We start from the raw sequence: 27,985 nt of genomic DNA on the forward strand, positions 1-27,985 counted from the left end.
AGTGTACAGGATGGGTGTTGGGATTTGAAGCTACAGGCTCTGTCCTTGAACACTTATGTGCAGAAATTAAACAGTTACATGTGTTTTAAATCACGTTTGAGGAAAAATTTATTACTCTCACAGACACTTTCAAACAAAATATTCTGTCAAAGACATCATAGCAAGTTTGTCCACTGACTTAGATTTATTTTTGGACTTCTCAATCATCAACAATAATGCTGACGAAGGAGTATTAGTGGTTCATAAACTATTCATGCTTGAGACCCAGATACTATATTTAGTCGATTGATCTGAGACTGAAGCTCATGAAAATTAAATTAATTGCGCCATTGGGGGAGTCAACAGACTTATGCCCAAGGTTTATAAAGCACTAAAGCTTATGTGCTGACAAGACAGCATGTTATTTTCAACAACCCCTTTTAGTTACTAAATTATGTTTAATGTGTAGATGCTGATTTTGTTGAGGGGATGTAAAACTGTTTGGTATACAAAAACCCTTCCCTGCTTAGACAGATCTCTTGCTGCACAACATATTCATCCAGGCATGGAAGTTTGTTTTGTATGTCAACGCTCAAGATGCCACAGAAAACATCCTGTTATTCTGATCTGTATTATCAGTGAGTTGCAATATAATTTCCTTATTGAAAGATATAGGAGATGCTTCTGATAGCTGAAGGTGTGCTCCATAAACCAACACAACCACAAAACAACAACAACCTATCTGAGCCTCAAAAGCCTTGTTAAGAGACTAAACTTTATTTTTAAAGACAGAAACAGGATGTCAACAGGTCTAAAATATCAACAGATGTTGAATGATAAACATCAGGAAAAGCAAATGCTGGATTAATCTGGGGGGGAGGGCATTTATGTACCGTATTCCTAGGCTGGAATATTACACAACTCAAGGTGTGCTGTGTGATAATTTTGATAATTTGATTAAACACAAATTAATTTATGAAATATGCATAATGTAGGCACAGTACCAGCTGAAATAATGAAAGTCTCTTCAACACAGGTCCTCAAGATGAGGCAACGAAGCAGGACCCACCTTAAGGTCCCTTGTCATGCAAGCTGATATTATGCTTGAGTATTGTACATTCATATTCCCAAACAAAATTACATTTAATGAAATGACCACTGTTGTCACACAGCCAATGTGGGGCTTTTTGGGGCCTCCGGAGTAATTATTATAATTAGTATTTCGGTGATCCAGCCTCTACAAAATTCCAATCCACGAAAAATCATGTGTAACAATGTGGGACATTATATTTTGTCTGATCTGTGACGTCACTAACTCAAAGAAAAGATACAGTCATTCTAGATATTCAGTGTATCTATGTATAATTTGAACATTTTAGTCCGAGCTTGGTGATAGTGTTAAAGAAGTGGGCTAATTAAAAAAGGTTGGTATCTAGTAACTCTTCTAAATTTATTTTCTTTCACCGAACCTGAAAAATAAAATTCGAAAGCAAAGAATTTACCCAGGTGGCCAATGACACGGCACTCCTGCCGTCCATGAAGGGTGAATCAAAGAGATTGGCTCAAATCAAAACACCCTCCTCCACCCTAGCCCACACCCACACACGTCTTTATAAACAGCCTCTGAGAGGCTGCGCGCAATTTTTGAAGGTAATTGGGCCCTCTTGTTTTAACTGGACAAGTCAAGTCCTCGCTTTTATTTGCCACTTCACGCCTACGGGTTTGTCCGGCTGGATTTTAAGCACATTTGGCATCAATACTTTATCTTGTATTTCTTTCGTTGGTACATTTTATCGCAAACACAGAACTGCCAGAGAAATGGCAGACTGGAAGTCGCAGATAAGTTACAACTACAACCCCTCTTACCACGCCTACGCCTACGGCCTCGTGTACCAACCCGGGCCCGAGCAAAACCAGGCGAACCTGAGCAGCTGGGGCGAAGCTGGAGTCACGGATTTGAGCAACTACAATGCCGGGGTGACACAGGCCTACTACACCACCACCGCTAGGGCCCGGGAAGAGTCCCCACCTCGCAGTCCGGAGCAGCATGCCGTGAACGGCCATTGTCACTATCAGGGCTCCGGGGTTGTATACCTCGGTGATACCCAGGCAGGCCGTCTGCTCCTGGCCGGACCACACCGGGCGGCCTACGACGCACGGGCACATGAGGCCAGGCGGGCCGGGAGCGATTCAACCAGTGACTCGGAGTCGCACACCTCACCAGGTATGCATAGCTATATCTGACCTAAGCTAGCTTTTTCCAAAGGAGAAAGTCAGTGGACAACCTTGGTGCAGTCGCCACATTTAACATTAAGGTCATATGTCAGTGCTTACATCTCCCCGTTGGCTGCTAAAAGCGACGGTTTCTTCATTCAGAATTGGCCATGAAGTCAAATTCAGTTCCATCTTGGATTTAAAGAGGTTTCCCCAAATATCCCGCCACTGCTTTTCCTGCGTGCTCATGGCAAACGCCAAGTGGCGGCATCTCGCGACAGAATTTGAGAACATCAGAAAAACTGGTTCAATCAACTGGTTTGTATGATATATGCTTAAATAAGGAGCCGAATTTACATTAATGTAAAGGATGAGGTTCGTGTTGCATAAACATTTCAATGCATTGTAGTGGAGACTGTCTACCCTGAGGAAGTCTTGGGAGCAGACTCACAGTATGGATAAAGATTCCGGTATCTCCTGTTGACAACAGGAGGAGTTGCATGCTTTGACAAATGATTGGCTCGACTCTGGTCGGTGTTGACCCATGCAGACTTGTGCTCACTTTGTCTCCCCCCCTCACTTAGATTCATGGAGTTCTGGTAGCAGCAGAGAAGGAAGTCTCCCCCAGGCCGACCCTGCTACCTGGGCGAAGAAAGATCTTGAGGATGAGGCAAGCACCAGGAGCCCTGATGCCAGCGACGATGTTTCCATCTCTCTCATGGAGGAGCCAAGGACCTTTGCTGTCACAGGGAACGAGAGTACCAATAACACTACTTCTCTACATGTACCCTTAACTGCCCCAAAGAAGCCAAGCACTACTGCTGGAAACCCTAAAGGAAAGGTCCGGGCAGCCTTCTCAGAGAGTCAGATGAATGCTCTTGTCCAGCGCTTCAGTGTGCAGAGGTACCTCACCCCAGCTGAAATGAAGAACCTGGCAGAACTGACAGGGCTGACCTACAAACAGGTGAGGGATTTAAGAAGGTCGTTGGATCACATGTATGGCAATTTTAATCCACACACTCTGATCATTCAGATCTCCTTCATCTTGTTTGTAGGTCAAGACTTGGTTTCAGAACAGAAGGATGAAGCTAAGGAGGCACCAGAAAGACACCAGCTGGGTGTCTGAGCGCTACACCACCAACAAAGACAGCCCTGTCCGTGGAGCTGTCTTCACCAACATTCCCTCACATATCCCACCTGTAAGTAGTTCCCATTTTTGGCAGTGTCTATGACACAATTTGTTAGTGGGGTTTCAATTTATATTTATACCATATTTTCTGGATTTGAGAAATTTATAAACATTACACCTGTTCATATGATTCTGAACAAGAGGTAAAGGCAAAGAAGTTGTAAGGCAGTTAAAAGTAGGATCATAGGTAGTGTTGTCCTACCCAGGTTTCCTGTTAACTGATAACCGAGAAACAGTGGCTTGGACATAGAACAAGACGTCCATAATGGAGGCCTAACCATAGTCTGGTTATGGCCTTAAAGGCGAGACGAAACATGGTCAAATGATAGGAGACTATACGTTTGATAGCATTGCTTAATTAGATCCTAATTTTAACATCCACTTGTTTGTCTTTAAGTATCAGGGAGAGGCCCCACCCCAGCTCAAGGAGCATTACAACCAGCACATGATGGAGGCAGCCTTCAAGAAGACCTCTCCACAGAACCTGGCCTTCTATCTGGCTGCTATGGGCTCTGCTGCTGGATCTGCTGGCTACCCCTCCTGGTCCTCTGGCTCACCTCAGACTGTAGTGCCCACCAGGCCCCAGGCGGCTGGCTGGTCCATGCCCCCAGGCGTCAGCCATTATGAATACAACCCTAGTGCATTCAACTCAGCCAGTGCTACCTCTGCAAATAACACAGGGCCCGACACAAGCTTTGAAAGCAAAGATGGGGAGCCTGTCAACAGCCGCAGCTCGTTCAAACACAGCCATAATACATAATGCCAACCAATAGTAGATGTTGCTGTTACGCATTTAGGCTTTTCTATAAATGTTACCAAACAGCCATGTTAATATTCTCTTCTATTCAAGTTTCCTGACTGTAGTTTGTAATTAAGGTATTTTTTGTCAGGCTGGCTGTACATATACCTTGTTCATACTCCTGTTGAAATGTATTTTACTTTTTTATCTTGAAGTTTTATTTTTATATGCAACTATTTAATGTATGTTGGTGTGTTCTTTGCGCTTGGTGATACTAGATGTGTCCAAATTGGATACATTTTTCTGGATCACATTGTTTTTTGGAACTGTTAAAGGCAAAGTGCTGATTCAGATCTGATGTGCACCCATTTCAATGCATTTTTTTCTATAAATACAGGTTCACTTTGGCAACTTGAAATATTGTCTATTGAGTGTTTTACTGGGAGCATGACTATATGGTAACATCTTCATAACATACATAATTACTTTTCTCTAATTTGTGATTGAATCGTTAATTGACATCACTGATATGGCTGTGGCCAAAAGTAAAATCAAATCAGTCAAATGTTTTATACTCGAGCCATCAAGACTAATTTTTCAAACTTCAACATGCCCAAAAGTACCAGAAGTGTAGCATTTTTGGTTAACATAGTTTAGGCTATCCTGGCAATTGGCTATAAAAGGGTACAGTAGATGGAACATCAAATATAAAGTCCTGGGAAAAACCAGCCTAGAGTTGTTTGCTTGTAATATTGTATTAAAAAGCATTTTATTGAAAAGACTATTTACATCAGAACCAAAATCACAGTCAATGGTGACAATAGAATACAATGATAACATTGCTCCCATCACCAACATTTTGCAACAGCTCTTCAATCTACAAGGCATCGTTGCTCTGATCCACTGCAGGGCCATGTGGGGCTTGACAGGACCAGTGCAAAACATTCTATTATATTGGAATAGGCTGCCACAATTGTATGTGTGGGGGAGTATAAGTAATAACACTTGCACTGCAGCATAATCAATGAAAACTACGGTATGAGTCAGCTGTCTCAGTGGGTAACCAGTGCAATGTGGGAAATAATGTGTAGATCCTGCTGAGCCCTGACAAACCATGAAGTAGGAACCAGAGCAGATGATGCCACACTGCATCATATGATTAAATCCATTCACTCGTGTATCTCATACATTTTACCCATTCACTCCTGATGCGACAAAATCATCCCTTTGTACTGACATATCCAATTTTATCCTTAAATACATGATCCCCGTCTCCAGCTCACCCTTCATCTGTCCATCCATCCTTTATTCCAACAATGACAGCTCTTGTTCAATCGTTAGCTCCTGTCAAATCAAGGTAAAGGCCCCTGTTTCTCCTCCCATTAACCCCATAGGAGGTGTGTGTGTATGACTGAAAGAGCAAGAGAGGAGAATGAGGACTGTCCATGAGTGCTAAGACGAAATGTTTGTTTATACCTGTGTGTCTGTGTGTGCATGTTTCATGTCTAGTCCATCTTGAGGCTACGGTAGATATAGCGAATAAACGCCAGTGAGGCCCAGAATGACACACTGCCCAGCATTAGTGAAAAGACCAGCGCCGTGAGCAGAGAGTAACCAAAGAACTCAGTGCTCTGCACCAGGCCGCTCATAGAGGATCGGTTCCGGTAGTAGAAAACAGAGTAGACGAAAATGAAGAGGCCGGTGGAGCCAGTGCTAAGTACGCTCCGCCACCACCACCGGTAGTCCTCGCCAGACAGCAGGAAGTAGGTGAGCGCCACAGAGATGCAGGCACCCACTGAGAGGAGGATGGCGAAGACACACAGCAGGATGCCATAGAGGGTATAGTGCTCTCTACCCCAGACGGTGGCAAAGATGTAGTACAGCTCCACTGAGATGGCACTGAGGGAGGAAATTGGCAGACAGGAGGAATGAGTGTGTAGAAAATTACATTCAAGAGGCTTCATTCATCGTTTTTTCCATTGGGGTTTATACATGCTTAGAATAATAATCAATAGTACAGATGACTTTAACTGCAGATAGTAGATAGTAGACTTAACACATTATCCAAACAATTCTGGGCCTACATAATACAAATTAATACAAACACCAAATAACAGAAGGTTAAAAAGTGTAAAAATACATTTTCAAAAAATTGGTCCTAATGATGTTTTTATTATTTGGCAATAAACTACATTACATTACAATTCTTGACAAAAATAAAATGTGGCATGTACCAAATTTTTTTTATAAATGAATACTGAGTAGTGAGGTATTAGATATAGGTATAGATTTCCACAAAAAATGTATTGCAATTTGGAGTGAAGCCCTGAAAATGTTGTCCTTTTACCTACTGTGTTAATTTTGTCCTTCACTTCTCAGCACTATGACTATACAGTATGGAGAGGAAACACTTCGATTAAAGCACCCGTTTTCCTGAAGACAGCTCACCTGAATGGCAGGAAGCCACCGATGGCCATGTGTACCGCCGTGTGCTTGTACCAGGGCTGTGTAGGGATCTGCCGGGCGATGTTGCGAGTGCGGCAGGGCGCTTGGAAGCTGCCAGCTCGGTTCTTTCCCACAATACCGCCGATGACGGTGAGCGGGAAGCCCACCAGCACCCAGGCGCCCAGCAGGAGGAGCACGGTGGTGGCCGGCAGAGCCTGAGTGGAGCCGCTCCACCAGTGGATCGAGTTCACTACACTCCATGTGAGGAACAGAGGAGCTGTGGGAGTGAATGACCACGAGAATAAACAACAGGCATTGTTGCATTTCAGATCATTCTTTGAGAGAGGTTGCCTCAGAGTTTTTAATGATGAATATATAACGTAACTTAATTACTTGATAAGACCAGGACGTTTTATGTGCCAGAAAGCATATTTTCTTCCTGAACAGAATAATCCTGCAGTGTGAATGCTGCGAATTACAGGTAAATTAATAAATCATTAACTGAGTAGAGTATTATTATCACATTGTACAGAACACTAATGGAGATGCCATAATACACTAAGGTTCCCCTACCTATCCCGCCTTATTCTCTAGAAATGGCACGGTGAAAATCAGTAAGCTATTAGGCCTCAGCTTCTCGTCTGAATGATAAAGTAAAAGCTCAAAGCAAAAGTCGGTATGAACAACAATAACAGCAACAAGAGATGTGACAGCCAGCACCCTCATTGACGATATTTATCATTGAGGAAAAGTCTCACTAATGTTCATATTGACAAATGATTAAAATCATAACTAGATTTAAAATAATTTCTGTAATTTTACAATTATTTCACTGTAAAAGGTTAAAACTTTTTCCTGACAAAGTGCAAAATAACACTCCTTAAAGACCATGATGTAGATCTACAGGCAAAACCTCAATTAAAATTCATACGTATCAATTTGTTGTTTTTCCAATAGTCCCTCTTCGACTTGACTATCTAATTTTGCATTCACAGTTTTCATGCATAAATGCTGAGAGGAAAAATGTGAGAGTCCTGATGAGAAACATGAGGAAATGAAGAAGACACTAAGCAAGGATGGAGGATGGACGGAGATAAATGGGTGTAAAAACATCCAGCTATTGGCAGAGAGGAGATTATCTGAATCCACTACAGACAAATTAAGTTTCCATAAACTGTGAAGACACTAATAAGTAAATGAACATGGTTTATTTTAGAAAAGATTCAGGTAACTAGATATGAAATTAAGTATGCTATATAGAGCTACTTTATTGATTGCTCCTCATCAGAGAGGTGGAGCCGGGATGCCAACGCACAGAATAACACATTAAACATTGTGGGTACCTCTTTGCTTGAAGACACTCAGAGGCACATGAATACTGACACAAGGACCTGGACATGTACGAGTGCTGTATGATCCTGCTCCTACAAACCAAAATTTAGTTAATAAGTTTTCCCAAACCGTTGTTGTCTGACTCACCGGAGAAGAGCGACGAGGTGAGGATGATGTTCCACACCCAGCGCTGGCCGTTGATCTGCGTGTAGAAGCTGCATGACACGTAGCCCGACACACAGCTGGTCAGAGCGTACAGGACGATAGCTGCGGAGTTGATGGCGCCATGGCGGTGCACGTTGAACATTCCCAGCAATGCCATGAGGATGATTCCTATCGCAATGATTGAATGACACGTTAAGAGTGATGCATTGAAGGTCTGTCCATATGACCTGTGCGTATATGCCATTATCAGGTTTCGAGTAGTTATGTCAGAACAAAGACTGTTGCTATGGGTGCTGCACACAACTAGTCTGCTCAATTTTCAAACAGAACAATGACAGTCCCTGATACTGTTTTGGAATTTAACAGGCCTGTGAGTGTGTGTGTGTCCACGTTTAGCCATGTCTGTTGCGGGTGTATTTGAGAATGGACGCTCACCTGTGGCAAGGGTAAGGAACTGAGCCCCCACCCCCAGCACGGCACACAGCAGGCTTTTGTAAGGGGGAAACCTGAAGACGTCCGTGTGTATGATCTTCCAGCCGTTGTCTCCCTGGTCCAGATCATCACAGCCACCCTCCTCCTCCACATTGTACCTGCAAGGCGAGGGGGAAAAAATGCTTTCACCCAGGATGTTATCGTGTACGCGAGTTTCACCTTGAGATGAAAGTTGATCTATTAGAATTATATGTGCTGGGGTGATTTGTCACAAGAAAAGGAGTGCACAAAGAAATGATAACACCTCAAATTCAATTTATGTCTTCAAGAATATTATGTCCAACAGAGTATATGGGACTTTTAAAAGCCAAAATGTATATGTTTAGAGACCTTTATTTAAGACCTTTTCAATGGAAGTCAGGAAAAGTAGAGTATTTACTACCTACTCACAGCTAGTATAAATAGACTAGACTAATAGACTAATAGACTAGTATAAATAGAATTAGGGCTGCAACTACTTCCTATTTTTATTTTTGATGTGTTTAATATCTTTCAACTAATCAACTGATTGTTTAGTCTTACAAAAATGACAAAAAATGTCACAGACCCCAAGGTGACTTTAGTATTTGGTATAACCTCTCATATTAACGACATGACATATAAAGTTTCCTACACGTTAGCCCACAAAGAACCACTGGAGCTCCTTCTCTGACAAACCTGGCAAAGTCATTCTTAAGGACCCGCATGAGGATGATGATGACGAAGCCCAGCAGCAGCACCACCAGCACCAGTGAGTTAATGATGGACAGCCAGTGGATCTCCAGCGTTTTGGGGAAGAACGAGTAGTCTCGGAGGCGCTCGGCTCTCCGGGCGTGAGGAAGGGGAGATTCGAACCAGTGCACGCTGTAGGTGTGAGTGACCATCAGGCTGCCTCCGCCCACCCCGACCCCACCCACCACCGCACCCGCCCCCTCCTCCAGGGGAACAGGCTTGACGTCTTTAACTGAGACATTGGCGAAGATCACTGAGTCGCCATTGAACTCGATGTTGAAGTCTAGGTGAGTCCACAAACCCACCTTTTGGAGGTGAGAGAAGAGGACAGGGAGAGAGACAAAGGCAGAACAAAAAAGAGACGAAACAGAGAGAGGAGGAGGAAGTGAGAGACAAGAAGACTGGTAGTGAGTGTAGTTCAGCTGAAACAGGAACTTTGCATGATGATAAAACCTTCAACAAACTTACACTGTGTTTCTCTTTGTCTCCCTCGTACGATCCAATCTACTCCACATATCCCACAAACCCTCAGAAGCACAATATATAGGCTTACCTTGTGACTGTGAGGTAGGAAGCCACTCTCCTCTATGTATCCCACAAATCCCCAGATTGGAATGTCATCCAGGACGAATTCAAAGTAGAACAGCTCCTCGATGGCCTCACGAAGCTGGTCCACCTGACGTACACAAAGGGCATCTACGATCACATCCCACATCACATCCCCTGTGTTTTAAAGGACCAAAGCTTGTAGTTTGGCCTGTATCTTAAGTGTTTATTTAATTGAACTAGTTGGGGGAAGAACATTACTTATCACTGAGCCTGCTGTTGGTGTTGATGAACTATGAATCACAATTTTCTCCAGAATCCAAAAAGAGAAAGAACATTTACTTGACGCAATGATAACTATCAAAATTATTTGAAAAAGTAGTTATATAAAATGATACTTGTCTTGCAAACTCTACCATCCAATGAACATTATGACATCTATGACATCCAGTAATATCAAATAAAAATCAAGCTACCTAATAAATTATTAACAGTTTAAATCACCTTTGAGCCCAGAGTTTTGAAACTCCACCTAAGATGTGTGGTAGTATACAAAGTGTTCAGTTCAAACTATCCTGGTCTTGTGTGAATAAACACCTGTTTCTCTGAAAGAGTGAGCTTGCAGAGAGTCTTTTTCTCCACATTCTCTCTGAATCGGATGTGATATAACGACTCTGCCATCCTGTCGCCATCCAACACTTCTCCCAGACTCAGGGACTTGTGATGCACCTGAGGAAGAAGTGTTACAATATAAGTAACAGAATGTAAAAGAGCAGCTCAAAGCATTAGTTGGTCATAATTCTGTGTGCAGGTGATTTCACAAAAGCACATACAGCCATGGGGTAATTATAACAGGCAAACTGAAAACAAAAAAGCAGCTGGCTACAATCACGTCATCACATCATGCTTGGTGTTGAAGCACCATATCCCATTATGATGGGTAATATGTTACTGCTATTGTAAAGTTGGGTCGCCACATACACAATCACACTTCCAATAATGACTTTCTTCAAAGCCATGAGTCAGAAATTAAACCTTAAACAAAAGGGACAAACCTCAGCTTATATTGGCAGGTACAATCTCTCAACAGCAAATAGGTAGATAAATAAGTCCCACAAAATGAAATTGTCTATGTTTTTACCTTGTGTCTTATATTTATTTAAAGTTTCATACTGTGTCAAAGTATGTTTTTTCATATATTTCTATTGCAGTACCACCCATTTTCTTCCAATAAAAGGTTCATTTTTTCCATTCTATAGTAACTAAAATGTGTTCATAGGTTTTGTGACAATCCATCCAAGGCCTCAGGACACAGAAAAAATGCCATCTTAGAGCCATTTAATTGGACCATTTTCTAAATAATCTTAAATGACAACATTTGAATTGCATGGCCAGATGAAGATACAGTACCTTTCAGAGAAAAGCAGTTTTACAAGAAATGTGTCTACATTTAGTATGACAAAATAATCTCCAGTTCCTCTGTGAATTACAGCAGCCCATTAATTCACAGCGAAACAGGACAAAGACTGACCTTCTCTGGGCTGCAAACCGGCAGGGTGTAGTAGTGATATGTCTCCTGGGGGTTATGATAAGGGCCCACTTTGTTGACATAGAGAGTCACGTTGTCCCCCTGCTTGTAGCCCACTGCCCAGCCTGAGAACAAGCACAGGATCAAGACGCAGTGCAGGCCCATCGTCCTCTGGCAGCCACCTGGCAGGTGTCCTATTCCACACTGCATAACCCCTGTTGCAAAGATGGACAGTTCATCAGTTCACGAGGGACAGATGTGATATAAACTAGACCGTCTACCCTGAGACTTACAGTATGCCTCTTGTGTCCATGCCATTCAGCCTGATGTGTAATGATATACATGTCAAGTGGTATAAATGGAGGATTTTATGCAAAGTCACTCCCTCAACGTTCAAACTAACACAGCAGAAAATTGAGAAAGACTCAGAGAACTGAGCCACACTGCGACCACAATGAATTACAATGTATTTCATCAGTTTTATCAGTTTGGTGGGGGAGGGGCTCTGTCAGTTTTTATCTGTCTGCTACGAGTTTGTTTCCAATGCATTTTGATACATATTTTGAATACTGTACACTAAACCTACATGCTAATATGGATTAACACCCATTTTGAAAGTGAAATGATACAGTAGAGTATGATGCCACAGCGCCATTGTTTCCTTTTTCTTTTATGAAAGGCCTGTAAATGCAGCAGGTAGGCAAACTTAACGCAAAACTTATTATCTACCCATACAATGTATTTAAAAGCAATAGTTTCGCCGTACAAATTGTGTCAGCCTTACTGGTCAAATGTTGTGAGTTGTCTGTATGTCACAGTTTTAATGCAATTAAAATCTAGTTGATAACTATTTATATTCTGTGTTGTGCATCATCATTCTGATTTTCAGTGTTAACCTTGAGAAAAGTTAGACTGCTCTGGTGACAGCAAATTTCCATTTAAATGTGACTGCCCCTGAGAGAGTTCTGAGTCACTCTCTCTCCTGTTATGCCTCTTCGGTGTAGCATCACAGCTGAACTTCTTAATGGCGGGACAGTCATTAAAAACCCTCATTTCATACGATTTCTATAAGAAGATTTTAAGGTTTAACACAAAATGATATCAGCTGGACAGCACAGCACAGAGTGTAGACTATAGCCAAAGCAGTGATGTTTTTTATAAACTCTTTGTACTAACATCTAGGGGGTTAAATAATAGCTAAAACAGACTATTACCCAATTTACTGCACTGGAGAAGAGCAAGGTCAAGTATCAGAGTGCCACAAAACGCAGGGCACATCCTATTAGTCTTGCAGATTCAGTGGAAGGAAACGTGACTACGTTTGGCCTCACTGATTCATATAAAACAAACAACTACACAACTAATATACTCCAACACTGCTTTATTCCAAAGAGGCACATTGTATTTGCATTTCGGGCCCCGACTCACTAAAGTCCCTCTCCCACAGCAAATGACTGCAGACAAGAAGTTGAATAAATCTGCACTACCGGTATCACTGTTGTTTCACTTCAGTCCCGATGCTGCAGATCCAATAAAACCTGTTTATCTGCCGGATTCCTCGGACTCCAGGCCCCGACAGTCTCCTCTCTGTCCCGGTGGGAGCCGATACTGAAGCTCAATGAAAAGACTTACAGCTAAACATCTTGGGAATCCTCGATGCAATGTCCCAGCGTATTATGCATTCATTGCGTTCATATCCGGGTACACCAAGTACTTTTATTGACACACGAGACAGTGTAGAAAAGGGGGTCCGACTCCACGTCACCTTAAAAAATAAAAATAACGACGACTCGGTTGAGTTTTCCGGAGTGGGCGGAGAAACACAAATACACCTCCGACGTTACCGGTTATTCGCAGCCGGTCATATTTCGCCCTCACGAGCCATTTGAAATGAACGTGCTTTATTTTCGTGATTTAACGCCACCGAAAACCGACATTAAGACCCTTTGAGTCCTTACCTGAGCGACTCTATTTTGCTGTATTGACCGGATTTCCTTCAACCTCAATGAACCAATCAAATTCCCTTCCAGTACTTCCTTGTTAGAACTCAGACATGTTTAATCATACCTGCACTGTCGATGCGCAGTGCTTCGGAGTTATTGATGGTGTCGTGCTCGATAGATTGATAGGCTATGTCTGCTATTTGATTTCCCGCGAAAGAGACGCAATTCCCCGCGCCCGAGACGCCGGGATAAGTGCACAAACTCGAGTGCAGCAGCCAGCTGGTGAGTTCGTTGTAAGCATTAAAACGGTTTAACTTAATTAAACATGTAAAGTGTAGATGTGACAACTGTTGGTATCCGCTAATAGCATGTACATTGTGAATACATTTGACATTTATTTATGTATTAGCTCTCAACTAGCCACACGTATGGAGCCTTACTTAACGTTAGCTCTCTGCGGCAAGGACACGTTCTATCCCCGCACCCCAGATTTCATGCAAAAAACAATTATCAATTGTTGTCAATTTAAGGTGGCCGTCTTTCACTGCGAATCCACACTCATAGAACATAGCTTACGTTATGTGTTAGCTTTCAGCAGTAACTTGTCTTTAATTCGGCGTGCATCCAGCGAAGCAGCACATGTGTAAACAAAATGTAATCTTTTAAAGCCGAGTCATGCATTGCTCTCCTGTTTTTAACAACGATGGGGGAGCTTAAGCCTAGTTATTGGGGCGAAGAAAATTTGTAAACCAGGATCAATGGATATGAAAATAGAATTAATAAACATTATTTCATTGATTTTCAGACACACAGACTTGTGATTTCCGTTTGAGCTTCAGCCCAAAACTATGGGAATACACGGACTTGCTAAGCTGATTGCTGACCAGGCCCCTGGTGCCATCAAAGAGCAAGAAATCAAGAACTACTTTGGTAAGATCCCTTTGCCTACATATTGATGATGAGGCCAGCATAAGGAATGAGATCAGATTATAGTTTAATGTTCCCCCTCGGTTAAGTTGGATCAATGCTGTATCAGATGGTAAAGGGATACAACAAAGATAGAAGATGAATCGAAATGGAGCATAATCAACTTCCAGAAGTGACAGCCATGTCAGATTGTAGGTCTAGTTAGTAGTAATAGTTTCAAATTGAAAACTTTCTTCTTTGTCTTTTGTTAACAAAACAGGAGCGATTTCTCGTTATTCAGTCTGCCGTATGATCTTTTATTAAAAGTGTAACACATAGAGCTCCAGCTGTGTTAGCTGTAAATCCTAGTGCAGTGAGTTCCATTAAGACTACACAGTGCCTCTTTTAGCTAATGCAGAATCTTATGTACTTTACTTTGCCTTATAATATTGAATGAATGCTTTGAGAAGAAACCAGGGTATGGATGGTTAAGGAAGTTGTTACACTTGACACCTTTGTTTTGATAACTCCTGCAGTTTGAACATGCCAAATAATTTGCCAACTACTTTTCTGAACTTTTGCAGGCAGGAAAATTGCTGTAGATGCCTCCATGTGTATCTACCAGTTCCTGATTGCTGTGCGACAGGACGGTAACGTTCTGCAGAACGAGGATGGAGAGACAACGAGGTACAACCCCCACAATACAGACACAGAGTTCAGACAAATTAAGTCATAATAGGAGACACATTAGCGATAAGATAAGATAATCCTTTATTGATCCCTCAGCGGGGAAATGTTTCATTGTTCAGGATGTACAGGATAGTGCAATAGAAACATAAGCAGAAAATCAAGATATAATAAATAAGAACAATACAGACTGTATATAAAAGCTACTAAAACTAAAAAACAACTAGTTTACAAATTTACAAATTCACAGAAAGAAGGAAACAGGATTGTACTGTATTGCACATAGAGGTGAGGGTATTGCACCATTGCTACATTCAGAAATATGTGGGTGTGCGTGGTCTACTGGGAGCAGTGCTGATTGTAAAGCCTGATAGCAGCTTTCCACCTGTCACTGAAGGAGCTGCCCAGTGCTGCCAGAGTGTCCTGCATGGGGTGGGACCTGTTCTCCCTCAGAGATGATAGCTTAGCCATCATCCGCGTTTCTCCCACCACCTCCACTGAGTCTAGGGGGCATCCCAGAATAGAGCTGGCCTTCTTAATCAGTCTGTCCAGTTTCTTCCTGTCAGCAGCTGAGATGCTGCTGCCACAGCAGACCACTCCATAAAAGATGGCTGATGCCACCACAGAGTCAAAGAAGATCTTCAGGAGTGCCCCCTGCACTCCATAAGACCTGAGTCTCCTGAGCAGATAGAGTATGCTCTGGCCCTTCTTGTACAGTGCAGTGGTGTTGTCAGTCCAGTCCAGTTTGTTGTTCAGGTGAACACCCAGGTGCTTGTAAGATTTCACCATCTCAATGTCCATTCCCTGGATGTTCACTGGTGTGGTAGGGGTGTGTTTGCACCGGTGGAAGTCCACCACCATCTCTTTGGTTTTCCCCACGTTGATGTGGAGGCAGTTCCGCTGGCACCAGTCCACAAAGTGTGACAGCATCATCCAATGCCAGTAGTTCTTGGATGTATCCTAGACCAGGTAGCTCAAGTCTGGGCACAAGGCTGAAATATTTTTGCCACCTCCTTGCTTTTTTTCTCAGCCACCTGATGGGAATGTTCTACCGGACAATCCGCATGCTGGAACACGGCATCAAACCTGTGTACGTGTTTGACGGCAAGCCCCCACAGCTCAAGTCAGCAGAAGTTAGTATGGGCTCTGAATTTCCTCTTGTGCTTTTCTCCCTGCATTCTGTCATTGTGGAACCTACATTATCTGACTCTTATTTCCTCTTTCTCTTACTCTCTTTGCTCTTCTCTTCACCTCCAGCTGGAGAAGAGAGGGGAGAGGAGGGCAGAAGCTGAGAAGCTGCTTGCTCAAGCCCAGGAAATGGGTACAGTTTTTTACATGCTTGCTTTTCACACTTTATTTAACAAAATGAATGAATGGTGCCTGTCTGGCTTTATTGTGCTGTGTTTTTTAATGGGTGCAAAAAAAATATTTTTGATAACTTTTTATTTTGGTTATTAATTAAAATGTCTGCAATTCTTTTTTGCCTCCACCTAGGGGAACAAGAGAATATTGACAAATTCTCCAAGCGTCTGGTAAAAGTCACCAGGCAACACAATGATGAGTGCAAGAAGCTGCTGACCCTGATGGGAGTGCCTTACATTGAGGTTAGATCAAGTGTCGCTTTGCTACAGATTTTGCTGGCTTTAAGAATATTTCCATATTTGTATTGACAGGGATTTTGCTGTGTGATGTTTTTTCACAGTTCTTTCCGACTTCTCCATATATTGTTTTCCCAGTTATTTATGTGTTTGTCAGAATGGACTTTAAAGGCACTGAAAGACAGATTACGGAGAAATACATTTCATGTCAATGTACATTCAAATTCCCGCTGCTCCTCTATATGAAGGGTTTTGTCCCCATGTCAGACGAATCAATTGCAACATAATAATTTTGTGAAATGTAAATGTGATGCGTTTTGTATTGCAGGCTCCATGTGAGGCAGAGGCCAGCTGTGCTGCTCTGGTTAAAGCAGGGAAGGTCTTTGCCACAGCAACGGAGGACATGGATGGGCTGACCTTTGGGACAAATGTCCTGCTCAGACACCTCACCGCCAGTGAAGCAAAGTAATGTTGCACCCACATCGTTACTGCATCATTGACTTCCACTGTTTGGCTCTGCAACAGAGATGTTCAGAGAATGGAGATGACTTGATGTTTTCCCCTGTTTTAGTTCTTGCGCAACTTTTCATTCTTATTTCTATACTTGATAAGGATGAAATTCAATCTGCATTCTATTCCATTTACCAGTTATCCATAATTGTTTAGTGGTAAAATGGGGACACATTTCTTGTTATCACAGTTCACATGTTCTATAAAAGAGTAGCATTGTCCCCAACATAAGGAACAGCTTTGATGATGGCAGTATTATTTGTTTCACCATATTTATGGCTTGGAAGAGGAGACTAGAATATGCAGAGTGTCACACAAGCAATAGTCATAATGGCAAAGTATTCCTTTATGCATTTAATATTATATCAAGGAATTTATTTGTTTTAGGAAACTTCCTATCCAAGAGTTCCACTTCAGTCGCATCCTGCAGGACATCGGCATGACCAATGAACAGGTAGAGATTTTCTCGTGCCATTTTCCATCTGGTTTAAAATTCAAGAACCACTTCCTGTGCTTTTATCATGCTGGTTGTGCACTCTGCAAACTGTCGCCCTACAATGCAGTGTCAGCATGTCATGCTAATTTGTCCCTTTCTTGCATTAACTCCACCCTAGTTCATAGACCTGTGTATTCTGCTGGGCTGCGACTACTGCGCCACCATCAAGGGGATTGGCCCCAAGAGAGCCATCGACCTGATCAGACAGCATGGCTGTATTGAGGAGATCCTAGAAAACATTGACCCCAGCGTAAATTGATGTCTGCTGCAATCCAGAAGTTCAGACTGTTAAACAAAGGGGGTTTGCTTCTGATTCTTTGTGTGTGTTTCCCTCTTACCCTCATGCAGAAGCACCCTGCTCCAGAGGACTGGCTGTACAAAGAGGCCAGGGGTTTGTTTTTAAAGCCAGAAGTGGTGGATTGTTCCACAGTGGATTTGAAGTGGAGTGAGCCCGATGAGGAGGGACTGATCCAGTTCATGTGCAACGAGAAACAGTTCAGGTGAACCATCAGCGGACTCTTCTGGATTCATCTTCTGTGTTTGCTTATTGGGTTCTCTTGCACTGATGATGGATGATGACTATCATGACATAGTTGTTGCAGTGATCGTATGATCAGACTAGCTGGTTTATGCAACACGTGACCACTAGGCTGCACTGCTGGCCATGTAGAGGAAGAGTGGATTCTTAAAGACATTTTTACTTTTCATCTCTTGTTACAGGCAGTTGTTTTGTAACTTGTTTTTGTTACTTACAATCTTGTAAATGCTGCTTTGGATGTTTGTTTTTGTTGCTGAGGAAAACAAATAATGGGAAGTTCAGCTGGAAATAACACTGTGCACAGGATAACATTTAAATGTGTATTTGAATGAACTGATTTGGGTGTGTATGTGCAGTGAGGACAGGATCCGTAACGGCTGTAAGAAGATAATGAAGAGCCGACAGGGCAGCACGCAGGGACGACTGGATTCTTTCTTCACCGTCACTGGATCTCTGTCCTCCAAACGGAAGGTACGTTGTGTGTTTCCAAAATTATTGGATTGTTTGTGTGCTTTTTTTAACTGTGAAGAGCAGTGTTGGGCAAATTACTCAGGAAGTGTAATAAATTACTTTTTACTTATTACTCCTTTAAAAATGAATATTACTTATTACTTGCTATCAAAAGTAATTAGTTACATTACTAATTATATTACTAAATTACTTTCGCTACCCCCTCACCATATTCCAAAAAAATGACGTACAACTTGTTTAGCCCGCTCCTTTCAGAACTCAATCCACTTTATTGGAATAATAATTAACCTTACAGGAGGAGTCAACAATCAGCCAAACTGCATGCAAACATTACAGCCTCTCAAACCTGATGGGATTCAGTATATACATGTATATATTTATACATATTTAACAACATATTTTTCTCGCCCAACTTTTTATCCCACTTACTTTTTGATGTTTTTCTGCATATTTCGTCATAAGAGGAGCAAGGAATATTTAACAACACATTAAGGCTGATATCGTGTCCAGGTCCTAATGTCCAGAAGTGAAACAATGATTGTATCTCATTAGCAGAAGCGTCTCAAACCTCTTATCATACAATCTGTTCCTTTTTGGGGTGAGCACCAAACCTCCTAAACTGAAAACTCCACAGGTGCGCTAGATAGGGTCGGAGTGTTGTAAATGTTTTTGAAGTTTGAGATCTGGTTCTGAGTCCCAACCTTATACCCCCCTGACTTCAAATAGTCCATCACTGAACCATTGAACTTCGGACAACTGACAGCTGCAAGAAGTGCGTCTTTGCTATCCAGTACACCAGCAAAACAAGTCTGTGTTCTAGCTATCATCTATCATAAGATAGCCTATCGCGGCCAAAAAAAAAAATTGCGTTCTGGCAGTGCAGTAACGCAGCGTTACTTGGATTAATAACTAATATACTTACTGTTTTGGAAATTGTAATCCCTTACACTACTTGTCACTGGGGAAAGTAATAATATTACAATAACGCACCCATCACTAGTGAAGAGTTAGCAGGGGTGTTCAGTAGGCTGCTTTATTTTGTTGTCGTGTATATTATTTACATTTTCCAGTCCCTGTTTTTTCTTTTTCTTGCAGCAAGTTCCTGTTGTATACGTGCATTTATCTTCTGCATGTTGGACTCATTCGGTGTATTTCTTGTGTCTTACTTAGGAACCCGAGATCAAAGGATCAGCGAAAAAGAAGCAGAAGACTGGAGCCACGCCGGGGAAATTTAGGAAGGGAAAATAGACTGAACATAAGAGTCTATTTTTTCCTTTGGGAAGTAATTATTGTAATGAATAAGTATAAAAAGAACACGGAGCACACAATAAGAGGTCGTGTTTAATGATTAGTTCAGCTGAACAAGTGTGTATGTACATGACCAAACATGATTTTGTTGATGTTTAAGGGTTTTATCAAAGTGTGTTTGTTGTTATTGAATAAAAGTCTTTTTGTAGAGCAATTTGTTATCAGCCTTGTGATTTACTCTTTGAGGGTTAACTGACAACTGGTAACTGTATTATAAACTATTTATAACCGATGAAAAATAAGTTGTTTCATAATGTGAAATAAAATGATATATTATTGAAAAGAATCCAGTCTATCGGCAATGTGATGCAAGTTCCTCAGGAGGACATCGCATTCAATGCAGGACAACGCAAATGTGCTCATTGTTGCAGCCACTTGTCTGGTCACTGTCTAGTTTCCCAATGTGTTTAGTTAGTCTGTGTGTGTCTCAAAATATGATGAAATATGAGTTATGGTGGGAAAAAAGGGTTATGTGTGGTTGATGGACCTGAGTGACAGAGAAGTGGTGGAGGTCACGTACAAGACGTTTCACAGGCCAAGTTGGTTAGTTGGATTCTGCAGGATTCTCAGAGCGACTGATGATAACAGCTTTCTGCAACAAAATGTATATTTTGGTAAGTAAGAGTTTATTATTTCAAATGTTTGTTAGTAGCAGCATCATTTTAACGTAGACGTTGTGTGTATATAATAGGTTCAGAGTAAAGTAATATGAATATTAGATGAATTGGAGTCTATCGTTGTGTATCGTTGCCTCTATTATTGCTGTAAAGATGCACTGCCGAAGTCCCATCCGCTTCACTTTGATTCAGTTATTTTAAACCTGGCAGTGAAAGACCCTACATGTGAATTATCTGTTAAACAAATTCATCTGTGAATTGATAAGCCTGATAGAACATGATGTTGGCAGCCTTATTTTTATCAGGTGAGTTGTTCGTGTGTTGTACATATGTGTTTGTTTATTTTATTTTATAGTCAAAATTCATTCAGAGGCCGAAAATGATCATTTTTATAATTTGCCTGTGATAGCTCAACTCTTAATGGCAGCTCAACTCTTAATGGCTATGCCAGTGATGACTGAAGCACTGAAAGTCAGACCTATGGAAAGTGAATGTAAGTATCTACGTCCCCTCCGTAATTCTTTCCTCACCGAGTATCTGCAAGTGACGTAGAGAAGTAACACTGTGAGTTTGAGTCTTTAAAAATCAAACAAGAACTTATGTTTCTGTCACACTCACCTGATGTGAAGTATATGTTTTCAATGTGCTGCGCCTCTTAAAAAAAACAAACTCTTTCCCTCTTTTCAAATACTTCTGATGGACATGTTCTTGATCCAGCAGAAGGAGCCTCACCAGCTTTGTTGCCATAAGCGACAATTTCACCCATCAGGCTCGTCACTTATTCTGAAGAATGCAGTGCAGGTTTAAGACAATCAGCAGGTGTAGACAGACTAGATTTGATTGGTATCTCCTGGTCTAACCCCCAACTCAGTGCCTCTTTAAACACCACCTCTGGTGCTTTGTGAAGACCCTGGAGTTACTGTGTGTGCTTTTCTACGTTACCACTCTTCTTCAGCGTTAACAGTTGGGGTTTAGACCACTAAAGCACAAAACACCTTATTACTTATGATCCTAAAATATGACAAAATGCAGTATTTAATGTTAAATATGTAATAATACAAGCGACTGAAGTGAAGAAAGCATGTCATCAAAAACACTGGAAACTACATTTATGCAAAACATGGAGTTAAAATTTGTATGTGTCACTATGGTGTGTCTCTTTCATATACAGTGCTGTGAAAAAGTATTTGCCCCCTTCCTGATTTCTTATATTTTTGCATATTTGTCACACTTAAATGTTTCAGATCATCAAACAAATTTTAATATTAGACAAAGATAACCTGAGTAAATACAAAATAATGATTTCATTTATTAAGGGAAAAAAGGTATCTTAACCTACCTGGCCCTATGTGAAAAAGTAATTGCCCCCCCTTGTTAAATCATGAATTTACTATGATTAACCACATTTTTTTGGGAAAGCTGAGTTCAATTTCACTAGCCACACCCAGGCCTGATTACTGCCAGACCTGTTGAATCAAGAAATCACTTAAATAGAGCCTGTCTGACAAAATGAAGCAGGCTGAAAGAGCAAAACATCATGCCGAGGTCTAAAGAAATTCAAGAACAGATGAGAAACAAAGTCATTGACATCTATCAGTCTGGAAAGGGTTACAAAGCCATTTCTAAGGCTTTGGGACTCCAGCGAACCACGGTGAGAGCCATTATCCACAAATGGAGAAAACTTGGAACAGTGGTGAACCAGGGTTGACCAAAATTACTCCAAGAGCGCATCTACGACTCATCCAGGAGGTCACAAAAGAACCAAGAACAACATCTAAAGAACTGCAGGCCTCACTCGTCTCAGTTAAGGTCAGTGTCCATGATTCAACAATAAGAAAGAGACTGGGCAAAGATGGCGTCCATGGGACAGTTCCAAGGCGAAAACCACTGCTGACCAAAAAGAACACAAAGGCTCATCTCACATTTGCCAAAAAACATCTTGATGATCCCCAAGACTTTTGGGAAAATATTCTGTGGACTGACGAGACAAAAGTTGAACTTTTTGGAAGGTGTGCGTCCCGTTACATCTGGTGTAAAACACAGCATCATAAAAAGAACATCATATCAACAGTCAAACGTGGTGGTGGTAGTGTGATGTTCTGGGGCTGCTTTGCTGCTTCAGGACCTGGACGACTTGCCGTAATTGATGGAACCATGAATTCTGCTCTCTACCAGAAAATCCTGAAGGAGAATGTCCGGCCATCAGTTCGAGACCTCAAGCTCAAGCGCACTTGGGTTATGCAGCAGGACAATGATCCGAAACACACCAGCAAGACCACCTCTGAATGGCTTAAAAAAAACTAAATGAAGGTTTTGGAGTGGCCTAGTCAAAGTCTGGACTTGAATCCAATTGAGATGCTGTGGCATGACCTTAAACAGGCCGTTCATGCTCGGAAACCCTCCAGTGTGGCTGAATTAAAACAATTCTGCAAAGAAGAGCGGGCCAAAATTCCTCCACAGCGATGTAAAAGACTCATTGCCAGTTATCGCAAACGCTTGATTGCAGTTGTTGCCGCCAAGGGTGGCACAACCAGTTATTAGATCTAGGGGGCAATTACTTTTTCACATGGGGCCAGGTAGGTGAGGATAGCTTTTTTCCCTTAATAAAATGAAATCACTTTAAAAACTGCATTTTGTATTAACTTGGGTTATCTTTGTCTAATATTAAAATTTGTTTGATCTGAAACATTTAAGCATGACAAATATGCAGAAAAATAAGAAATCAGGAAGGGGGCAAATACTTTTTCACAGCACTGTATCACCATGATTGTGTTTAATGTAATATATTCCACATAAAGGAGACATGGCACACAGGCTGGCAGTGAGTCAAGTGATAAAGAATCCTCACAAAGTATGAGCAGTAAGGACCAGAACTACTTGTTTTTCTGTACAATGGCAGACATTCAGGTCATGTGATCTCTACCAACAAAATCAACTGGTACTACGTAAATCAAGTAGTTGTTGTTTTGGTCTGTTGCAAACATTAGCTGACTCTTGAGTTGCATCACTTTGGCTTTAAAATGACAACTCATTTTTTCTCCTTTTTTTTTGCTGTGGGCTCGTCTGGTAAGGTAACGCATATTACAGCTTCTATATTTGTCTTATGATCTGCATTGAACTCGTTGTACAGGACATGTGACTTTTAAGTAGGAATGTTACTTCATGAGGGCATTAATGTTTAGTACAATCCACATAAATAAATATGAACTACTGGAAAGTAACTGCACTGTTTTCAAATCCAGGTGATGAGTGTCATTGCAGTCCTGGATGTGAATATGGTGACAGCCAACATGTTGCTGAGTGTCTTCTTTCTCTCAGGTGAGCTGTTTGTTCATTCTCTAATATTTGAAAACATTACTTTAATCATCCACTGTTTGAACTTCATTTAGAAACAAAGCACACACCCCCACCCCCCCCACCCCCCAAATCTATATGAATATGATCTGTATTTTCTGCATTCTGACGTCATTATCTGGAGATCTTTTGGTGGGTATACATGGGGGATTAAGGGGAGAGTGTTATCTGATTGTTGCAAACCAATAAAAACTATACAGTGAAAAAAGACCATAATGCAAAATATTACCGCTGAAGTATATTTTGGCTTTCTTTTCTTTTTTTTCTTACACATTATGTTAATCATGAGTCTGGTTTACAGGTGCTTTGGCTGATTGTCCTGAGATGGCATTGCTCTTCATAACTACACCAGAGAAGATGGAAGCACTGAGTGGATCCTGTCTGCAAATCCCATGTAGCTTTGGTGCTGGACCAAACCAAGAGTTTGTCAGCAGCAGAGAAACCTTCGGAGTGTGGATTAAAAAATCCCCCATTTTTGGCCGAAGTCCAGAGAATGTGATTTTCAACAGTAGTGGCACAGTCAAAAGCTATCCAATGAATATTACTGGGAACCTGAGTGAGAAAAACTGCACCACCTTATTTTCTAGTTTAATCCCAAATTATACCAACACATACTACTTCAGAATCATAAACCGGCCATTCAGGGCAACAGCTGTTTGTGATCCTGTTCAAATAAAGGTTACAGGTAAGAGTTTGTGTGTTTGTTTAGAATAACAAGACTAGGAGTCTACAGTCATGCTAGCGGCTCTGTACTATAACGGTGCTTTGAGTGCAATGCTAACGTCAGCATGCTAACATGCGCACAATTAAGTGAAAGCCTGATGTTTTGCAGATATAATGTTGACCATGTTCACCATGCTAGTTTAGCCTGTTAGCAGGCTAACATTTGCTAATTGGGGAAAAGGTGATGTACTTCTGTGCATCAGTCACGATTTTGCAACATTTGCACCAAAATATGACGACAGTTGGTGGGTTTCTTGCTTAAATTGTCTGTCATCTGATCACCACACAGTCGTGATGAAGCAGGTTAGCTGAGTTTTTGACTGTTAAGCTCACAAATGTAGTTACTACAGTAAAAAATAAAAAACATTTGGGGACAGCAAGTGTCAGCATCTGCCTTCAAAAACCCATGTTGGTCTACAGTTCATCTTTTAGTGACTATCAATTACTGAATTTCTCTGTAAAATATCTTGATTTGAAACCACAGATTCTCCTCGGAGCCCCACAATTGAGATCTCAGGTGATCTGAAGGAGGAGGAGTCTGTCACTATAACCTGCTCAGCTCTCACTCCCTGTCCACACTCCCCTCCTCAACTCACCTGGAATCTCCAACAAGACACAAACAAAATAGAGGAAAACGCAGATCGAACCTTTACGACTAACATCCAGGCGACCATCACTCTGTCAGACCAACATGATGGATACAGCATCACCTGTTCTGCCAGATATCCTGTGAATGAAGGAAAAGCTTTCAAGACAGCAGAGGAGAGAAAGACTCAGTGTTTCATGTAAGACACTGGATCCTGGCAGCACATGATGACTCATGGGATGTCAGCTGATTTTAATGAATAAAGATAATCTCACATTTTCCTCAGATGCTCCCAAAGACACCTCAGCGTCCATCAGTCCATCAGGTTTGGTGTCAGCAGGTAGCTGGGTGAACCTGACCTGCTCCAGCAGAGCCAAGCCTCCCGTCAGCCGCTTTAGCTGGTTCAGGATCAGCAAAGATGGACCCGTGACTGTATCTGAAGGAGACTTTTACAGCTTCAATGTGACAGAAGGAGGAGTTTATTACTGTGTGGCCACAAATGATCTTGGTAATCAGACGTCACCAGAGATCCAGCTGAATATTAAAGGTAAACATTGAACTGTGCTGCATCCAGTGGTGAAGTTGAAGAGAAAACACTTTTAAAAAATGTATAAATTATGATTTCCTTGGTTATTGATCCAACTCTCATTTAACAAATATTTTTTCATCAACATCTCTCCCAAAAACATTTCAGTGGTCATCAGTCCCACTGGTCCAGTGTCAGTTGGCAGCGTGGTGAACCTGACTTGCTCCTGCAGAAGAAGCCTTCCTGTTCTCCACTTTATCTGGCTCATGGTCAGTGATGGCAGACTGGAACGGATCAGAGTCGATACACAGGTTTATGGATTTAAAGTGACCAACAGCGATCGAGGCAGGTTGTACTATTGTGGATGCAGAACTGATCTGGACATTCAACTATCAACAGGACATCAGCTGATATTTGAAGGTAAACACAGGAATTATGGTGTGTGATGTTTTGGAACAACAACATTTTAGAAGGTGACCATGGTGATGTGTTACAGGTGGTCAACTGGTTGGCGTCGAAGTTATAGTGAAGACCCTGGGAGTCATAATGCTCGTCAGTACGTTGGTCATCTTTGAGTGGTGAGACAAACCTGTGATATGCTCATTTGCAGATACTGACTAATCTCCCTTTTAGGCTGTATGAAACCCATCATTATTATCACAGCATGAACAAAAGGATCCCTTCATTTCATCTCCTTTGTCTTCCAGCTGGTTTCGATCAAAACGCTCCACCGAACCAGTGAAGGTAAGCTACTAGATGAGAGGTACTGTATATCATTATCGATCAACTTAACTGCCTGCAAGGAAGGAAAAACCCACCTTAAACTCCTAATTTAACTCTTATAAATCAATTAGAGAGTGGTATTTTGATGTTCAACAATCATACAGGAATAATCCTGTGACACCAGACCACAATGCACTCACTTTTCCTTGATAAATCAGAGCTGAATGCAGTAATTTAGATATGTTCACGATTTTGAAAGGAAGGCCGGTTGAGGGAATAAAAAGAACAGAAGAAGCAAGTTAAGACACTTGACATTGCAGACTGGTGAACATATGGAGCATTTAGCAGCAACATACACACACCACACACACACGACTAATGAATGCTAATGTTGCGCTGTATCTGCTGGTGTGTAAATGGGCATTTTTTTGTATAAAGTGTAGGGACCTCACCATGAGTGCCTAGCCTCACACAATATGGCCCTCTGCTTCACTCTAATGAAGCAGAGGGCCTAAAAGAACTAATGAAAAAAGAATCAAACAAACAACCCAGTTGGTTCTGACTGTAAACTCAAATACAAATCACTCAAAACAAAACAAACCAAAAGCAAGACAAAATAGCAGCAGGTAAACCATCTCCACCACAGGACAACAATGGGGTTCCAACACACACACAATAGTTCAGCCAACACGTCAGATGACGCTGCCACACCAAACACCACCATCCACAACAGAGACAGGAGCCAATAGAGCGACCCCCAGGCCAACAGGTGCTTGATATAATCTGGTCCTGATAAGGGGAGGAGTCAGGCCTGGGGCTGCGTTCACAAACACTACACATGATGGTTATTCACTGTACTAGGAAAGCATTTCCCACCACACAACATTAAACTATATTCCACAATAAAGTGACTTCACAAATGACATGTAACATGACATGCAACTATTTTGTAAAAGTCGTTCGGAGCTTTACATTGACTCTTTCAGCATCACATTTTCTCCACTGGAAGGGCACCCTAGAGGGCACTTCATTACATTTTCTTGCACAGTGGGCCACCATAGAGTGCATGTTTTATCTACCATAGGAGCATCCAAGAGGGCTCTGTTGCAGCATCTCTATTTTTCCAAATATGGGTGCCCTAAGTCCACCAGTGAGCTGCAGTAAATTCACTGCAGAGTGCTAACACGACTTCCTCTTGTTTAATTTCCACAGGACTCAGTGGACCCAGACTATGTCAACACAGTTACACAGTCATCATGAGCCACAAGGAGAGGAGGAAGATGTCGCGTGTACTATAAATGGAGCGACACACTGCATTGTCTGTTCTGTATTCATTTCTTAGTCTTAGTCTGCCACCTGCAAAAAAGTGTGTATATTTTCTCCAAGCCAGTAAATACTAAATGGCACTACTTTCTTTAAAGATGACCCCAGACTTTGGGGAATAATATTTTTATGTAATGTTTTTTTTCTGATTTGTTAAAGTCAGCATAAGATAAAAGTAAAAATGTCTTCTTTGATAGTTTATCTCATGTTGAACTGATTCAAGGCACCTGGCTTTTTCCTTTTGCTTTTAAGATTTTGCTCTGCTTCCCCCTGGGGATCAATAAAGTATTTCTGATTCTGATTCTGATTAAATGAAATAAAAGTGAAGCTTTTCAT

The 27,985-nt window shown here is 41.6% G+C and overlaps 4 protein-coding genes across 4 annotated transcripts; 3 read left to right on the forward strand and 1 right to left on the reverse strand.

The window, feature by feature from the left end:
* Positions 1–1,797: 1,797 nt before the first annotated feature.
* Positions 1,798–4,142, forward strand: nanog (nanog homeobox). The gene is made up of 4 exons (XM_070928094.1): positions 1,798–2,203; positions 2,778–3,157; positions 3,249–3,392; positions 3,780–4,142. Exons 1-4 carry the CDS (start codon positions 1,798–1,800, stop codon positions 4,140–4,142), a joined length of 1,293 nt encoding a protein of 430 aa, XP_070784195.1.
* Positions 4,143–4,871: 729 nt separating this feature from the next.
* Positions 4,872–12,964, reverse strand: tm9sf1 (transmembrane 9 superfamily member 1). The gene is made up of 9 exons (XM_070928277.1): positions 12,828–12,964; positions 11,344–11,555; positions 10,410–10,541; positions 9,820–9,942; positions 9,213–9,571; positions 8,499–8,653; positions 8,046–8,231; positions 6,570–6,843; positions 4,872–6,020 (listed from the first exon to the last, which is right to left on the reverse strand). Exons 2-9 carry the CDS (start codon positions 11,548–11,550, stop codon positions 5,627–5,629), a joined length of 1,830 nt encoding a protein of 609 aa, XP_070784378.1. The 5' UTR covers positions 11,551–11,555; positions 12,828–12,964; the 3' UTR covers positions 4,872–5,626.
* A 556-nt stretch (positions 12,965–13,520) lies between these two features.
* On the forward strand, positions 13,521–19,956 carry fen1 (flap structure-specific endonuclease 1). Its single transcript, XM_070928156.1, has 12 exons — positions 13,521–13,565; positions 14,089–14,213; positions 14,774–14,876; positions 15,907–16,009; positions 16,134–16,197; positions 16,371–16,480; positions 16,803–16,939; positions 17,372–17,438; positions 17,599–17,730; positions 17,829–17,980; positions 18,375–18,489; positions 19,660–19,956. The coding sequence occupies exons 2-12, from the start codon at positions 14,132–14,134 to the stop codon at positions 19,735–19,737; spliced, it is 1,143 nt and encodes a 380-aa protein (XP_070784257.1). The 5' UTR covers positions 13,521–13,565; positions 14,089–14,131; the 3' UTR covers positions 19,738–19,956.
* A 3,703-nt stretch (positions 19,957–23,659) lies between these two features.
* On the forward strand, positions 23,660–27,985 carry LOC139304279 (sialoadhesin-like). Its single transcript, XM_070928194.1, has 8 exons — positions 23,660–23,732; positions 24,070–24,453; positions 24,976–25,269; positions 25,364–25,624; positions 25,772–26,023; positions 26,100–26,181; positions 26,311–26,347; positions 27,539–27,985. The coding sequence occupies exons 1-8, from the start codon at positions 23,660–23,662 to the stop codon at positions 27,584–27,586; spliced, it is 1,431 nt and encodes a 476-aa protein (XP_070784295.1). The 3' UTR covers positions 27,587–27,985.

The sequence above is a fragment of the Enoplosus armatus genome, chromosome 21, assembly GCF_043641665.1.
Source record: "Enoplosus armatus isolate fEnoArm2 chromosome 21, fEnoArm2.hap1, whole genome shotgun sequence".
NCBI lineage: Eukaryota > Metazoa > Chordata > Actinopteri > Centrarchiformes > Enoplosidae > Enoplosus > Enoplosus armatus.